Consider the following 17,997-nt stretch of genomic DNA (forward strand, 5'->3'; position numbering starts at 1 on the left):
CGCTTGGGCGGTTGGTCACATCTTTGTTACATACTGTTGGCAAGTACTGTACGTACTGGGTATGCACTGGCTCCTGAATGTATCTGAACTACATGATAGTCAATGCCATGGCAACTTTTATGGAGGATTGATACTGAAATCCCATTTTATGCTTGAGCCGAGAAAAGAGCAACTCATGTAATATATCAGTCAAAACCTACAGGATAGGAACACAGGGAGTAAAGTTAATCAGTTAGGGGCAGTCATACACACCCTCAGTTATAGTATAAGGAATAGTCATCATACAAGTTTTTGATAATCTGGAACCTACCTGATTGTGATTGGTTCAGGGCCTGTTCATGCCTCATGGTTGACATGTGCACTTTGTGTTTAGACCACCGGTTAATTACCACATTTGAACATATTTAATAATGTTCAAACAGTATAAACTGCATAGTTAAATCCAGAGGAGGATACAGTGTACACCATTCACCTTTCGGTCTGAAATACCCCATATAGGTATTGCTGACCTCTCCTCATTCCCCAGTTCCTGCCATTCCTATCCTAACCCTTAATACAGTACTAATCTCCTGCATTGGTCACTAGTCCTTATCCCTCACCTCCAACCTAGTCCATCCTCAACCCAGCCCACCTCCTGTTCTGCCCACCACCACTCCTCCCTGCCTTACCCATTACTCCTCACTACCCATCCCTGCCCTGGCTGCCCACCATGCTTAGCCAGTTTTGTTAACACCAACTTTTATATGTTGATTCTCTGAAAGCCAGGTGTAAATTCTATTCTTTGAATTTGAGTAATTTGATAATTCAAGACATACTTATGCCTATACAGTATAGTCTGAATTAGTGCTGGTTTCCTTGTTTGTAAGCAAAGTAAGGTTTTATAAAACCCCACACTGCCTGTACATGAAACACAATGGAGAAAATTTTACTTGTCCTTGGAATATACACAATGTTTGCCTGACAGTGTAGGCAACAAGTATTGTCAGTAAGCCAGAGACAAGTAAAATGTGCGGTACAGTATATTATCTGCTTTCCAAATGCATGACTGAAGTGCTTGTGTCACGGGAATTAGTTCAGGATCAATCCCACATTACCTATTGATTGGTTTACTGGACTTTTGAAACAGCCGGGGAAGGTGATTTGGAGTTTCCTTTACTACCATGGTTCAGTTAGAAAAGTAGCCGATTATTCAGCATTTACAATGGTCCATACACAATGACCCTGCCTCAAGAATGAATATAGCATTTAACCTCTTGTGTTTGTTCCCCTCTGTTGTCGTTTGCCAAATAAAATATCAAAAGTGGTATCCTAGGAGTGAAAGGGTTAGTGGAGATAGTCTATTAACCCCTTGTGTGTGGGGTCCCCTCTGAGCTGAATAAAATTGTCTGTCATTATCCAAATAAAATATAAAAGTGACATCCCCATAGTGAAGGCGTTATATAAATGAGCTCTGCTATAATGTGATCTTGAGGGGTCAAAAACCGTCAAATTTCCTAACAGCCATAACATTCTTTGGGTTGGTACAGTAAAACAAGGTTGTTCAGGTAATGAGAAATTAAAAACAAAATTATCCTCGTGGTCTAAAATCACTATAAAATACGGACTCATACTTACCATATGATTTTCTCTAAGTCTGTGAAGTCATAAACATGTCCCACGTGCAGGTCTTCATGCAGCTTCTCTTCTAAAATAGCATAATTTTCTAAGATCTTCTTCAGAAGTTCTTGAGAACAGCAAGATTTGGGTCTAGACTTGTAATTCCCCATTGTTATGAAGATACTGTAAATGAAAATATCCAAATATTTTATAATGTTCTGAATATAAATACTATACTGTATAATTATAAAACTCCTGATGCCATTTTGGTACAGTATAGAATTTTTTGGGGGGGAATCTTTGTTGATTCTACCGTGAATCATTAGAAGACAAAAATAATAGTAGTGGGTGTTTGTTGGTCATGAGTTACGTGGTTTAGAGTTCAAGAGATTCTGATGTAAATTATTCATCATGGCCTATAATACAAACCAACCAAATCTAATGCTTTAACTTTTTTTTTTTGGTTATGTTCATCTGTCCATTGTAAGCAGACCAATTTTATTTTATGCCAAAACCCCTTTCAGGATATGATAAATAAGATAGATATTTATTCATGCAAATAGCTTAAATCACCACAGTTCTCTACCGTTATGAATTAAGACATGAATCAAAAAGCCTAATTAACTGATACTAACCTAAAAGTATTGGCTTACTTGAAGGTTCACATAATAACATTAGTCATAATCCGACTCGTAATTAATGGTTTAGCATCACATCTTCCTCCAGTGATTTTGTAAACAATGTTATCACTTCACATAAAGATTTCAAAGGTTTTCTCAACTTTACCCTCATTTTCTTCACTCCCTCAACACCTGTACACACAGAGCATTAACACACGTATATATCAATAAAGCTTTCATCAAAATATAACCAAAAACTAGTAGTGACCCAATCATTAACCTTCACCTTGGTAAATTCTGAACTAAACTCCAAAATTTTACATTAATTTTTACATTATTCTCACTTGATTTGGCTGTAAACGAGTGATCAATAATATTTATATTCTGTCTTGCACACCAGAATGCATGTACGTATTGTAAAGTACTTGAACTTACAATTAATTTAAGATTCACAAATGAATAATCATGTATCGAGCACAACACACCCAGTGCCAGCAACCAACCTGGCACTGGGTTGGCACTCCCTCCCTCACTCCCTCATCCCAAAATAAACTTAAGAATGTGAAAATCTCTACGAACTTTTAAATGATCCCTACACTGTAAATAATCTAAGTAAATTAATAAATATTAGAGGTTACAAAAAGTTTCTTCCATAATTAAACACAGACAGAATGTTGCGTACAGGTGTGCACTTGCAACTGTTTGTATAATTTTAGTGTTGTATAAATGCATTTTTATCTACTGAATTTATTTTCTTATATGCAAACCTAAATAACTTTCACCATGATATTTAAAACCAGTAAACATTGATTATATTTTTGTAATTCTAGTTAAGCAAAAATTTTTGCTTTACTTCATTATTGACTTTGTATAATACGGATATATGACAATTCAGAAAAATGGGAATCGCTTACAGAATCGGAACTCACAAATTAATATTTTATACATCATAAAATACGGTTTTAATCGCTTTTTTATATTTCATTAGTTATGATTTACCTTATTTACACTGCACAAGCGTTAACATAATAATCGTGAAGTACAGGAAAAATATAATTACCATTCTTAAAAATATAACTTTCTTGAATCACTTGGAAAAAGTCTCCACCCCAGGCCTCCCCACCTGAAGGACTCACCACCATAGCCCTACAACAATGTTATATCTGTATAGTTAGGTGTACAAAAATAAAAAATATCAATATTTCTTGTTTACATCTTTACTGGTAGTGGTAGGTTAACAGAAACACAAAAGATGAGGGAGGTGTGTGAATGGAGGCACCTGTTAGGGGGCCCTCCTTTGGCCGTCCTCAATCAATTTACAGTCCGGCAGCCAGTTAGTGAAAGAGAACTAGAAAACCTTTATGAGAAAACGTCAAGTTATTTACGGGCACTTAAACACTCCATCACCGTTTCCCCAGTTCTTGGTATTTCTAGTTAATGAATAAAGATCAGGTGGATCAAATAAAAAAATAATGTAGGTACTGTATTAAGATAGAAGAGCCGTAGCAATAAACAGGTAAAATAGGCGTCCAGGTGGGTCATACACTCACCTCAGGACCCACCAAGGACAAACCCATCAGGGAAAATGGGAGGAATTAAACAAACTCTGGCAACCTTCCCCTAACAAACCATATAAAATAAGATAAATTAATAAATAAAAATAAAGAAAAGCTGCCCTAGTTATAGATGGCAGCTGTTAACAGGAGTGGTGTGAGACAGCTGGAGTGTACAGCTTCACTACTGCTGTGCTGCTGTTTGTTTACATATCTGCTGGGGCTGGACGCCGACCTCTGCCTCCCTCTCGCCACACCATTTAAAACCAGATATAACCCGTGGATTTTATTATACAGTGTTTATTATCATCTTCACTAGACAACTGAAAGACTTGTGTATAACAGGGTAGTGTAAATATAGATGTTTTTTCTTCTTGTTCTTTATATTTTAGATTTATTTGTCTTCATCGGTCTCCATAAGACAGCTTTACACTATGTTAATAAGGCGGGTGGAGGGAGTCTGTGGTGTTTTTTGGGCCTTATTGACCACAACTGTGTTAATTTATCTTAGGTGTTGGTCATATTGATGTATGGTTGGTTAGACATGAGTATCATTATCATAGAACCTCAGTTACTTAAAACCTTTATTTAAATAAGTCATTTTTGGAAGTGCTTTACTGAACAATGAAACCTACTTGGTACCATAAGTTTCATAAATTTTAACTCTTACTTATGCATATTAAAAACCCAAGACCCATCTTCTGTGTGGATCATTTTCAGGTAGAAAAAAATCCATATTTTTTGTATTTCCATTATATATTTAATCTGGGGCTGCACAAGAGTCAATCAAGTTTCATGCATTTAATTATTCTGGCAACACATATCATCAGTGACAGATAAAGTCTTAAGTAATGCATCTTGCTATTTGTCCTGTATTATTATTCTCTCTACTTCTTGTATTCCTTTAGTAACTTTAAAACAAGTAATATTATCATAGACTGTACAGTATATTATAAAGGTATTTTGTATCTTGTGGTGATGCATGTCCACATACAGTACAGTATTGTCTTGATATTGGTGCAAATAATAAAATTCGTTCTGCATTGTGATGTAAGAAATTAGAGGGAACCTTGGTGTGTGTGTGTGTGTGTCGCTAAGTTGGGATAATATTCCAGTTGAACCATAAAATACAACTTATGTTTCTGCAAAAATTACAAACTTTTGCTTTTATTGTAATAACTATGAAATGTAGCTCATATATTTAATGTGTAATGTATTATTTAGACCAAAACTGTCATTTGTCAAGATGGCTGTGGAACCATTTTAGCATAATTTTCATGCACGGTGAAGCTGTTTCGCACAACGGCTATAAGGTTTTGTATTGCTTAATTGATCATCTTATGTATTTTAGTTTTCTCAATCTCCAAGACAAGGTAAATACCACTACTCTAACCTACCCTAACTACTGTACCAGCATGTGAGTTCTGTTGGGAAGGTTAGGGTTAAGCCAACATATCATGCGTAAAGTAGTACCTTGTTTTGACTGTGAAAAAAAAAGTCTTAACTGCCACCAAGCTTTATGGTATATTGTTATTAATGCTCAGTCTTTATTTTCCCTTAAAATTTTGGGTTGAAGGTGACAGGGAGGCAGGCAGTGACTATCCCTGACATTTGATTGGGGGATTGTCTAAGGACCGATTTGAATTTCCTAGTCATGAGTCTGTGCACTACTTAAAGCTCACTGGCTTTTGACTTTGCCAGAAAAGGGATTTCAGGATCAGTTTTCTCTTTATGGCCAGTGCCTTTGACCAGGTGACTCATGAATTCTGAAGCCAGTTTGAAATTGGGAGGCAGTTGTTGTGAGTGTGGCATAGCTCTTCTGCCTATGTCCTAATTGTGGGGTGAGAGTCAGTTAAGTGGGAGACATCTGGACAGGGTCAAGTCTAGGCTGGTGCTACACTGTTTCATGGCAGATAACCTCACCGTGCCTGAGCTCGACAGAGGCCAATTTGCATTTCTGCTGACATGGCATTCACAACCTGTTGCTTCCTACTGTGAATGGTAGACTGTTGTATCTAAACGTCCCTTTTGGGACTTTATTGTGAAGGGGAAGTGCAACAAATTCATGAATTGGTCCCAGTATATGATGCAGTGAACAGTAAGTAAGTCAAACCTGGGAGTTGGTGTGGCTAAAATTCATGAGTTGCCTTGTGAAGTGTAGGCCATAAATTAAGACATGCGGTGTATTAATATTTACCTCATAGTAAGTGCAGTGTATTATTGTCATTATTAAAATTTTCACATTTCCTTCATCAAGTTTTTCCTATTCAGATCTTCAAAATCTTAGAGTACAGATCACCTCAAACATGCCGAGACTGAGGTGGAAGTATCAGAGACACACTCCCCGCTATACCAAGAAACAGCGACGACTGAAGAGAATGGCAAAACAGGTAGGTACAGTATTACACGTGTACAATTTTTTACATAAAAGGTATTTATTTGAAACATATAGATATCTGTGAATCAGTTGCTGTCATTTAATATTAAAAACACATACACATATTGTATATATTGTCTTGTTAATGGTCTGTTGTCTTAAGGGGTGGAATCAGGAGTTCAGAGTCATGGGTTGATGTTGTTGGCTGTGAATGTGTGTAAAGAAGACATCTACTGCATAGTGTGTTCTTGGGCCCTAAATCAGTATAATGCCTTCTTAGATGTGTATAATAAAAAAATCAGATGTGCATGGGACATATAGTGCAGTATACTATACAGTACAGTAATGTATCTCCTTAACACAACTGAATTTTTGTACCAGTTCAGGGGACATGTGCAGCAGCTGAGAGGAGACAGTGCTCATCTCTGGTTGTCTCCTGGAGTACTCACAGTTCACCCAACTATGAATGGGTACATAATTTTAGAGTTTGGGGAAATAGACATGATTAAGTGCACTGCTGGCCACAATGCCTCCTTTTATAAAAAAGAAAGTTTAGATTACTTTGTGCTGTGTCCACTTGTTCACTTTTAAGTTCAGAGGTTCAAAGTTGGCATGAAACTGATTTTTAAGCCCATTGATACATCCTTAATTCCTATACACACACACACATGCACACACACATTACAATACAGTACCAGTATCATGCCAGCTTTAGACTCCTGACAAAATCCCTTAACCCATCGTCCAATAATGTTCAAAGAGGCTACATGTAGGATTTAAATATTTTTTCTTACTTTCAGGCATTTTATGCCATGTGTCCATATCACAACTTGTGTTTTAACAATAAGGAGGATAAATCTCAGAAAAATGATCAAAAACGCCTCATGCATGTACAAGATGAAAAGCATAAGATTAGAATAAAAACAGAAGATGAATCTGAAACACCTTGCATTGCAGTAGAAGATGGATATACAAATTCTGGAGAAGTAGACCAACTGGCTGATGAAGATCCACTGACAGATGAAGACCCTCCTGTAACGAGCTTTTTATCTTTTGTAGAAATAAAAGAGGGTAAGTATTTCGTCTACCTTTCATTTACGTTGTAAATAGCTCAGAAATGCACTTGAATAGAAAGTTGTGTTGGAATCATTATTTGTATGAGCATTGTGCAGTTGAAAATTAATAATGCAACTAATTAAAATTTTTTGTGGCTTGCAGAGCCTCATGAGCGACCTGCACAAGATGGTCGACCTATCACCCCTAGACAGAGCCTGCCATTGCCCTGGAGGCATGCAAAGCTTGATGGCAGGGGAACATTACCCAGATGGACACTTTATTACTGCAACTGAAGAATACACTTCAGCTTACCCAGCTTACCCACCCGGTGAACCCTTACAAACTTCGAGTGGGTCCACAGGAATCCAGTATATGTCTCATAGAGCCATGGGGAATCCAGGTTGGAGTCAAGACTGTTGAGAACACATACTGTATCACCCAGTCACCCCCTGGGAGTTTGTACCTCACCTTTCCATTCTCTACCACTAGCCAGACTGTGAAGACCTTACAGCTGGTCCAACAGACAGGCATAGAAGATTTAATGCATTTTGAGACATTTTTATTTTCTGATACTTTATTGTATCAGTTCTGGCTTTTGCCATGCACCTTTTGCTTACACTTAGTGTTTGACTAACCAACATGAAGGTTATTTACATCAGTTATGTGACCCATTGGTTCATACTGTCTTCCAGCATTGTGAAAGTATAAATTATGCTTTCCTTTACATATAACTTTAGAGGTTTGCTGATTTTAGCCAAGTACAGTAATGTGGAATAACAAAACATTCCTGGTGGTAAAGTTCTTGGTGATTTCCACACAGCCTGGTGGTTTGTGTTAATGGAGGAAGTCAGCACTGAAAAGAAGCTCTGCCACGTCCCCTGTGTGGAGTGCGTACTATTAATGCTCTCACCAACTGTTAAGGCAATACATGAGCTTCTTTTGTGCAAGATTTAAAGTCCTGTACAGTTTATAAAATATGCCGTCTGTGCGAGATTTTTTGCATACTTTATTTTAAGAAATTAGATTTAGGGACTCGTAGTGAAGACTTTACCACAGTGATTACATACTAGGGTGTATTGAACCCTGTAGTATCAAGGAACTGGTCTTGGTTTTCCCTTTAGATCTGACTATACCAACCCTTACGATGCTTTCAAACCAGTACTGTAATTTAGTTACTGGTATGCGGTGTTGGTACTCAGTCATATCTTGTGCAAAGCTTTGTTGGTGGTTGTAGGGTTTTCTTATGATAAACTGGGTCCCTGTGCTCACTAAAGGTCACAGTGAATGGGTTGTGTTTGACATGATATTCACAAGATTTTTTTATCTCTGGTGTTTTGAAGTGTTTGCTGTGTTTTTTGACTTGGTGTTACAGCTGATGTGTTGTGTTGCCAAAACGAGAATGGTAAAATGTGTTTTTCTCACATTTTTTGTGTGTTGATTGTTATTGCACTGTTCTGGCTTTCATTATTTTTATGTTTGTTGTTTGATTTTCTAGAGATGAGTTTGTTTACGTTCACCGCCTGGACTCCCCAACTTCATAATGCTGTTTTATATTAGTGAAGCTTTCATATACTGCACAATTTTCTTTGCATATACAGTACTTGAAGATAGGACTGACATATATTCCCATTGCATAATGGATCTTGTTGAAATTCCTTCAAATCTAGTACTGTAGTTGACTCTCCTGATGTGAAATAAATGATTGTAAGTTTGGCATGTAGGCTCTGTTACCCCTCTGAGAGAAGAATTACACTTTTAATGATCTGACTAGTCATTACAGGAATACAATACCTTAATTTATTAGTACAGTACTGTATTTTAAAATCATTTATAGAAAATCTGATTTATAGGGAAGATTTTATTTGCTTCCTGTGGTTTGGGAAATGAAACTTGTGGATAGCAAATATAGGATTTTATCACTGTCATTATTTGGTGTTATCAAAAGAATGCCAGACCAGATGGCTGTACAGTACCATGCATTCTTCTCATAAAGTCTGATTATTTATGTCATAACTCCTTGAAACCAGTATGTCCAAAATATGGTGTTAGCTAGCTGTTGGTATCATGCACCTGATGGGTAGAATAGAGCCAGTCCAGTGCAGTATAATGGTCAGGATTTACATTAGATGATCCTACATTAAGCCAGCTCTTCACACTCAATAATTGCCGATAGTTTTACGACTCGTTTGGCTACACGGTGAATAGATAGATAGCCTGAGAAGTGTTGTGCTGTTCTGTATGTTGGTTGTTACATTCTTCTTGATCACTCTGGGGTTGTTACTTGTACAGATACTAACATCTCTTTTTACAACAAGTGTTATATTTCAAGTGTACTTCAGCAACTTGTCATTCGTACAAGTAATTTATGAGATTTTTGAGAAAGGGTCAGATTTTTTACCAGCCTCGATTTTTACCCATAGAATATCTTTATTTCTTTCTTAATGTGCGTGGTTTGTGGTGAGCTTGTTACATGATGAACGACAGGATAAGGAATCTGCTGCTGCCTCTCTTCCCAGGATAAACTCATGATAGTTTTCTTGAGTTCAGACTTTTGTAAGACTATTCAAATCTCTTCAGAGGGTTGACCTTTTGATGTTCATTTCAGACAGTGTGGAGCTAATGGTCTAAGATTGAATTTATAAGGATTACCGTAATTTCTTGAGATCTGTTCTGCATGAGAGAGAGAAGATATTGTAAGAATAGTACTCATAAATGGAATGAAATTGTGTAGCCTTATTTGGATCAGGATATTGCATCTCGGTTACTGTTGCTACAATTGAGGGATGGTTTAAGTCTGGAATGTGATCTCTGGGTTTAGTGAAAGTGATCAAACAGTATTCAGAAATTTTTTGGTCAGACTCCAGAAGATGGCACCATTGTGTACAGTCTTCCTGTCCCACTCAAGGTTTTCAAACTCCTTTTTTGGGAGGATGATTTTTCTTTGGTTGGAAGCCTCTCAAACCCCAATATTTTGTTTTATCTACTCGTTCAAATCAAAAGGAAAGTTACAATACTACATTCATTAATTGCAGGAATACATTGTCCATTAGGATAATCTACCCCACTATCAAGCATTGCACTGACAGGCAAGGACAGACTCTGCCTGTGAAGTTTTTATTTATATTACATTTCACAGGTCTCAGGCTTGTGCCATTGGTCATAAAACAGGATTTCCTACTCATTACTTTATTATTCTCAACTGTATGTATTGCTGTTGGAAATATTAAATCTATTTTATTGTTACTATTTTTTTGGGCTACTTACTATTGCCTGAAAGGTGTGCAGCGGTCGAGTGGATACAGCACTCGCCTCCTGTTCCAGTGGTCAGTAGTTTGATTCCCGGGCGCTCCCAGTTTATCCAGCTGTAAATGGGTACCTAAGTTTGTAACTTGGGGAAGTGAATGCGGTTGAGTGTAGCACCGGCCATGCTGCCTCCTTGTGTACCCAGGGCTTATTATACAGCATGCTGCATCCGCACTGTCCCTAACGGGCCGTCAAGCCTATGGGACCCACTTTTACTATTGACTTGGGTGGTGATGAAAATCTGTATAATGTATGTTTTACTGTACAGTGTTATGCAAATTTAGAGAAAATGTTCTTTATACAATATCTCAGTTACTTTCACTCACATACGTCCTATCACTTCTCCTCCTGAACCACAAACCCAAAGATTAGGACTCATGAACCCAAAGCAGTAGACACTGATGCATTATTCTCTTCATAGAGGCTTTGGATTCATGAATTTGATTTTCGGGATTCGTGGTTCAGGAGGAGAGGCGACAGGACTTTTGTGGGTGACTGTACAGTACCTGATGTATTTCACAAAGCTTTATATTTTATGTTTGTATAAAAGGCATTTCTTGAAAGTAAATAAGAGAAACCTTTCATTTGAGTATATTGTGCTCATACTGGTGAACAAAACTTCCACTGTACCATAAATTTTTTCTTGATCATCCACTGGTCTGTGTTGGTCTGCTAAGGATACAAGTAACATGAAATAGAATTTATTGTATGAATTTAATTGGGATGAGTGGGAGGGGTAATATCAAGTCTTCCTATACTACAGAGAAGTGCTTTGTAATATAAGCTGTTAGACGAGGACACTGATGGACTGTATGGCATTGGGAAGTTTATACCCAGCTGTAAATTGTGTAAAAATAGGGTGAACAAAGGCACAGTAAGAGAGGTAACTTTTGAAGCACACAGAACCGAAGTAGGACAAACACCGTAAATAAAAAACAGAGGAAAATGCAGTTAACGGTTACAAACCTTCAAATTATCATAACCAGTGAAGATATTGAAGTGATTGTAGTAGCAGGTTGTAGCATTGTTTGTGCAGGTTTAATTAATAGTAGTGAAAGACGTCATACATGTTGTTTTCAGGCTTACCGGCGCTTGTTCCTACTTTGGTTCTTTGCTCCTCATTTCATGCCTCGTCCCATTTTTAGCTGGCTTCATGTACCGTACTTAAGCTGCCTGGTGAAGGGCAGCTGTGACCGTCGATGAAACACTGATCCTGAAATCCCATTCTATGACTGAGCTCAGAATTATAGGGCTTGGAAATTCCCTCCTCCCATGTACTTAGAATTAAGGGGGCTTGGAAATTCTCTTCTCCCATGAGCCCAAAATTAAGTTTGCTGTAAATAAAAGGGAATTAACACTTACTAAAATTATTATGGCTGACTTACACAGAATGACAGGTGCATGCTAGTTGATAATTATGATGTCTCTTGCTTGTTCAGGACTCCGTCTTCCCTCCATTGTCCCAGAAGGAAGACCATTTGCTTTATTATGTGAAATCTTTTAGGTTGTGTTTCTGAATGTATTTTTATAAGGGTGTTTAGCTTATGTGAAGGATGTGGATGTGCCCGGCCATAGATCAGGGTTATTCGTCAATAATTAGCTATATAAATCATAACTGGTATAAAAAAATACAAATTTAAATAACTGAATAAATATATAAACCTGGCTGAGTGGCTTTAGGAGGTATAGAGGTGAGTACTGTACTTCCTTCTTGGCGGTACAGTACAGCACTGCATGTTTTAGTAGACTTTGTTGATACATAATCTTCTCCCTCCTGTTCCTAACTGTACTGTAGTATTATGAAGATCACTTGTTGTATAAAGTGATTCAAAGTGAAATATATCTATGAAGGAAGTAAGTGCCCTCCCTCCCTCCTCCCTTGGATGGGATTTTAAGTCTACAGAAACAGAGGTCAGGAGTTTGAATTTCTTATCAAAGCCAAAGGTCAGTCAAATGACCTGGGTCAAAATGAATGTTTTGACCGTTCATCTGAAGCCTTGCTGGTCCTGAGACAATCTCCGAGTTAAATGGGATAGAAACTTTACCTCTGATTCAAGCTTGCAGTATAATGCATCATCTGCCTGGATAGTTTGTCCTGTCCTTAATAATATCAAGGTGTGTGGTATAGTGAGGCTCTGCCAGAAGTGTTTTGGTGGTATGGGTTTTGTAGGTCAGTCATTTTACCCCTCGGTCATGAAATGGGATTTCTGTTATCTTCATTTATGATCCTGACTGCACCTATGTATATTCAAATACCCATCTTCTTTGCTTTTTTTCTTATTAGTACAGTAACTGAAATACAAGAAGCTGGGATTACATTACCAGCTACATCCCAGACTGAGCAGGTGGTGATAATTATATATTTACAACCTCTTCCAGAACCACACGACGTAACTATCCCAGGTGTTAATGGGGAAGTGCCACCACCCATCGAGGAGCACCTCTCTTCCAGTGAAAATAACGACTTTGCATCTTGCATGTGTCATGTAAGTTAACATTATTTATTCTCTTCAGCAAAATGATGATGTTCAACTTCTCAAACTTGGGAAGACATTCTTAAATATTTAGTTTTTCAATGTTTTGTTGTACATATACATTTTTCCTGGACTGTTCTTGTGTGTAATGTTTTGTGATTTGGTCATTGTCTACGTACAGTACTTGTTATGAAGTGGTACACTCCAGGTGTTTCTCATCATCACTCCTTAATGGGTGAGTTACATAGTTTTGTGTCGTGCAGTCTTTCCTTCTTAACCCATTGAATGGTCGGGGTTTCTCTCGGCTGAAAAAATTATTTGATTTCAGGGAGAATAAATACTGTGGCTAAGTGCGACATTATTCCTAGACGGGTTAATGTAGGGTAGCTAAAAATAGGTTAATATTTAACACATTTTCTTATCATTTGTAGTCAATCCTTCATTCTTACTGTTGTAAAAATTACATTCTGCATACACATTAAGACCCCAAACCTTGTTAATGCCTGTCACTTTAAACATGCTAGCATCACCCATCAGCAGTACAGTACTTCCTTCTCCAAAAGTTACTCGTCACCATTTTACTTGCTCCTGTCTCCCACATAGTGTTCCTCCTTCCCTCCCACCATCCACTTCTGAACTGTACTGTACGCTCTTATTGATCATCAACATCACACCAAGCATTTCTCTTACTACAGAGCAACTTCCCAGGAGAGCCTAAACCATTTTGGGGACAAGGGGTTTCTCTATGCTGAATAAAATCTGTTGTTTTCCAAATTAAATATTAAGAGTGGCATCCTGTGGTGAAGGGGTTCGGGTCTTGGACAGTAACCCCCCAAGTCAATATAGGTTGATCTGTAAGTCCTTCTTGGGTTTACAGAATTGATTAACCATCTTAGTTTTGAACTTATCGATAAAATTGGGCTTCAGGATCAGTCCTTCATTTTTAGATTATTGCCCACCCACCTTTCCTTCCAAGGGAAAGGTTGTCTGTGATAAATGGTGCATATGTGAGAAAGGACGAGGATTGTATCTCTTCTGCTGAAAACCAAGGCTTTGCAGATTATGTGGAACAATACCTTGTCTTGGGCAAGTGACTTGAAATTTACCTGCCTGGATTTTTTAATTATATACATGTGTGTGTGTATATATATATATATATATATATATATATATATATATATATATATATATATATATATATATATATATATATATATATATATATATATATATATATATATATATATATATATATATATATCCTGACTAATTTTTGGATAATATTTGTGTTCCCAGATTTTTTTTTATGGGGAAGTTAAAGACACATCTTAAAACGTTCAAATTTATTATGTCCGTCCAAATACTGTCGTGTAAATAATCCTTGTCATGTAATGTCATAACTCCTGTTACCTTACCTCACACCTGCAAGGTGTGTAGGGAGGTGGAGGCAGCACCTGTGATTACCTACCCTAACTACCACTCTCCACCATCTTCCCCTATAATTTGGTGTCAGTGGCAGTAACACTTGTCTTCATGAGGTCATAACTTGTCATATCATGTCTACAGCAAGCAGCTTGATAATTTCTTTGAAATGTTGACAAGTTGACCAACTGACTAAGGCTTAATGCAGAGGTAAATTGCCTGTACCCAACAGGCAAATAAATCATGAAAAATTACTTTTCCAGCCTCTAGTGCCGTCATGCCCAGGCTACTGGGCACTACTAATCTGCACAGTCTGTGAAAACTTGATCTCTTTTTTAGTATCTTGAGAATACTGTGCAATTGAACAAATACTTGTAATCTCAAACCTTTAATTTTTCTTTTATTTCTTCAGATTTACGAGTCAATGGCTGCAGAAATGGAACAAGTGAGACGCGCCAAAGCAGCTGCATCTCGAAGGGAATGTCGACGTCGGCAGCTAGAAAGCATGACCGAAGAGGAGAAAAGAGCAAAACATAGAGAAGAAGCCGTAGCACAAAAGAAATACCGTCAACGTAAGCTAGACAGTATGACCGATGAGCAGAGAAGAGCATATCGGGCCGCTGTGGCCGAATCACAACGTATGCGTCGTCGTCTTCGCATGGAGAGCATGAGTGAAGAAGAACTGAAGGCTTACCGTGCAGAAGCGGCCGCAACGCAAAGAAGAAAACGCCAAGTCCAGAGACAGAAAATGACCGATGAAGAATTACAGATGCACCGTGCTGTTGAAGCAGCTTTACGTCGCTACCGTCGAAAGTCAAGTTCAAGAAAAGAAACGAACTCACATCGTAGAGCGGCAGCTAAAGCAAGAAGAGAAATTCAGCTGTGTCAGTTGGAGGAAGGGTTGGACGAAGAAGAAGATATTGAACAATATGTTGCAGCAGCAGCTTCAGCACAAAGGGAATTGGACCAATATAGGGAAGAATATGACATGAATGCTCAACAACATTCTGACATGCAGGGGGATGACACCACTCCTGAAAATCTGATGGTGCAGCTACTGATGGTAGGTAGTGAAGATATGGAGGTGTAGTACAGTACATAGGGATCAAGTATAAAGTGTAGTACATAGTTTATAATGTAGTAGTACTGTACAGTACTGTACGTGGTTTAGGGAGCAGGAAAATGTGAATATGATAAGAAGGCATGAAGCCTTATGCCACAATGAGATAATGAACCAAGGCAATGCTAACTACAACAAAAACAACCCACTGTGCAGTACTGTTGTTTATACACATTTTCAACATGACATGAAACAGGATTCTACAAACTAACTCTCTGGTGCATCTCTACCAAGTACTGTACTGTAGACTCTCCTTTATCTTGATCTTTCACTTTATTTCTGGTTTTCATCAATAAAACCTCCATATCCATTCCTCCTAAAGTTAATGCCACCTCATACTACACTACAGTACATCCTTTGCTGTTCATATCATCTGTCTCCTGCCACCTATTTCTCCACCATCACACCTCATTAGATAATTGTCATTCAGCTCACCGACTTTCATGTTCAGTTCCACTTACCATTAGTCCTGGGGGAATTTTATTTTCAGAGACCCGATTTAAACAGAATAAGAAAACTCATTACAATCAGTTGCATATTTTTTAATTTTTCTCAAATATCTCTACTTTAAAGCAGTTTGTACGCCCTGTTCCAGTAGTACAACAAATCTGAATTTAGTACTGGACTGTCTTGACATTTTAATGGTTTATGCATTGTTCCTGAACATGATGGCATCTTTTGTCTTCATTGCTGTCGCTGTTCTGACCTACTGTATGAATTCATGTATTTGAGGAAGCTTGTGTTTACTGTTCATATGTGTCAGAATTTTATTTCCATCTGATGTGTTTCTAATATGTGATATTGTACAAACACTTCATTGTAGTTGTTGTCTAGATATGATAGTACAGTATATCTTTGTTCTCATTCAATACATATCATGTTATGTATTATGACCGCTGTGTTTATTTTCAGCAAGCACAACAACATGCAGATGCACTTCATGGTGTTCAGGGTCAAGAAATAGTTGTAAAGCAAGAGATGGAAGAAATACATTATCCTCAACAGGAGAGAATGAACGAAGAACATCATATGAATGCTTACATGTACGGTCAGCCACAGGTACAGGGGAATATGACACAACATTAGAACAAGGACACTGTCTACTAACAAAGATGTTATGACAACATGAAGAACAAGGACACTGTCTGCTAATAATGAAGGTATGACATAACATTAGAACAAGGACACTGTCTATTAACAATGAGGTTATGACAACATGAGAACAAGGACACTAATAACAAGAGGATATGAAAGGACATGAGAGAACAAGGACGCTAATAACAACAGGATGTGAAAGAACACGAGAACAAGGACACGTATAACAAGAAGATACGAAAGAACACGTGAGAACAAGAATTCTCGAGTAACGAGAGGATATGAAAGCACAGGAGAGAACAAGGACAGTGTGTATTAATGTGTTTGTTTGGGTCTACAATGTCAGTTCTCCACAAGGCATGAGGATGAGAACACGGCGTGGTAATAGGAGGATGCGACACGCTCCTAGACCCCTGACCCTGACTACTAGTGTGGTGACCATGCCAGCCTTGCATGTCTGGTCACTATAAGAAAATGAGAACAAGGACTCTGTTTACTAGTGTGTTAGTTAATGTTAGTTGTTCATAGTGTGAGGACAAAGACATGGTATTCTACTGTATTTATGTGTTGGCCAGATTGATCAGCCATACAGGGATATAACACATGGACTTACCCCATCTCCCTCCCTCCCTCCCCCCCCACAAAAAAAAAAAAAAAATTACTGTAGCTTCATCATGACATGTAGAAAGACCTCTAGGGTTGTTTAGCCAGAGAGATAAAGTCTGTGCTTAGGTTAGCATATTTAGCCAGAACTTTATGATTTACTTAATTAGTCTTGCTCGTGAAATGGTTGGAGCAACGGACACATGCCTGTAGTTCTTTTATCAAGATTAACACAGAGTTGAAGAGTGGTGAGAAAATCATAATTATGATGTAAGTGTCAGTACAATATGACATTATTACGGTCACATTGATTTTTTGGTGTTGAGCTCAGGTAAGGCAGGCAGTAGTCATAATGAAGAGGCTAAATCAGTACCAATCATAATTTAATTTTTGTCTTACACATTCATACTTCATAGTCAACGATATCGAGCCAAACTCTTTTTCTGTTCCACCCACAGCAGGTAGTCGAGATGTTTTTATATATGTATACATACCCCAGTACAAAGTACCTACTTTAGTTTTTTTTTTTTTTTTTCCCCCACGGGCATTAGCCCACCTGGGCACAGGTCATTAAGGCCTGGGAGGCGAAAATATAATAAAATAATAACAATTACTATGATGATGATGATCATAGTAATGATAATACAGGGTAGTACTGTAATAAAATTAATAAAAATTTTGTATATAAAATAAATAACAATTACGGTATAATAAAAGAAAATAATAATAAAAATTTTAAACAAATTATAAATAATAATAATAATGAGCCATAAATAAA

The 17,997-nt window shown here is 37.6% G+C and overlaps 2 protein-coding genes across 13 annotated transcripts in view; one reads left to right on the forward strand and one right to left on the reverse strand.

The window, feature by feature from the left end:
* Positions 1–2,799, reverse strand: part of LOC121860590 (serine/threonine-protein kinase TNNI3K-like) — a 43,600-nt gene extending 40,801 nt beyond the window's left edge. For 2 of the 8 annotated variants that reach the window (XR_006087895.1, XM_042357767.1), the window contains exons 1-2: positions 2,652–2,797; positions 1,615–1,779 (exon numbers count right to left, since the gene is read on the reverse strand). Coding sequence is in view for 7 of the 8 variants with exons in the window: in XM_042357767.1 (XP_042213701.1) it covers positions 1,615–1,766 (152 nt within the window). In the remaining variant the exon portion in view is untranslated. Of the gene's footprint in view, positions 1–1,614; positions 1,780–2,231; positions 2,409–2,651 lie in introns of those variants that run through there. The other 6 variants (XM_042357762.1, XM_042357764.1, XM_042357765.1 and 3 more) reach the window with 5 other exon arrangements.
* A 682-nt stretch (positions 2,800–3,481) lies between these two features.
* LOC121860593 lies at positions 3,482–17,754 on the forward strand. 5 transcript variants are annotated; one of them, XM_042357779.1, is made up of 6 exons: positions 3,482–4,120; positions 6,041–6,159; positions 6,947–7,217; positions 12,885–12,991; positions 14,814–15,464; positions 16,434–17,754. In XM_042357779.1, the coding sequence occupies exons 2-6, from the start codon at positions 6,076–6,078 to the stop codon at positions 16,605–16,607; spliced, it is 1,287 nt and encodes a 428-aa protein (XP_042213713.1). In that variant the 5' UTR covers positions 3,482–4,120; positions 6,041–6,075; the 3' UTR covers positions 16,608–17,754. The 5 variants fall into 5 exon arrangements, with proteins under 5 accessions (XP_042213713.1, XP_042213710.1, XP_042213712.1 ...); XM_042357778.1 differs by having other exon boundaries at positions 3,483–4,115; XM_042357780.1 differs by adding an exon at positions 7,365–7,602 and having other exon boundaries at positions 3,487–6,159; positions 7,104–7,217.
* Positions 17,755–17,997: the final 243 nt, after the last annotated feature.

Source organism: Homarus americanus, unplaced genomic scaffold (genome assembly GCF_018991925.1).
Source record: "Homarus americanus isolate GMGI-L3 unplaced genomic scaffold, GMGI_Hamer_2.0 scaffold11150, whole genome shotgun sequence".
In the NCBI taxonomy this organism is placed as follows: domain Eukaryota; kingdom Metazoa; phylum Arthropoda; class Malacostraca; order Decapoda; family Nephropidae; genus Homarus; species Homarus americanus.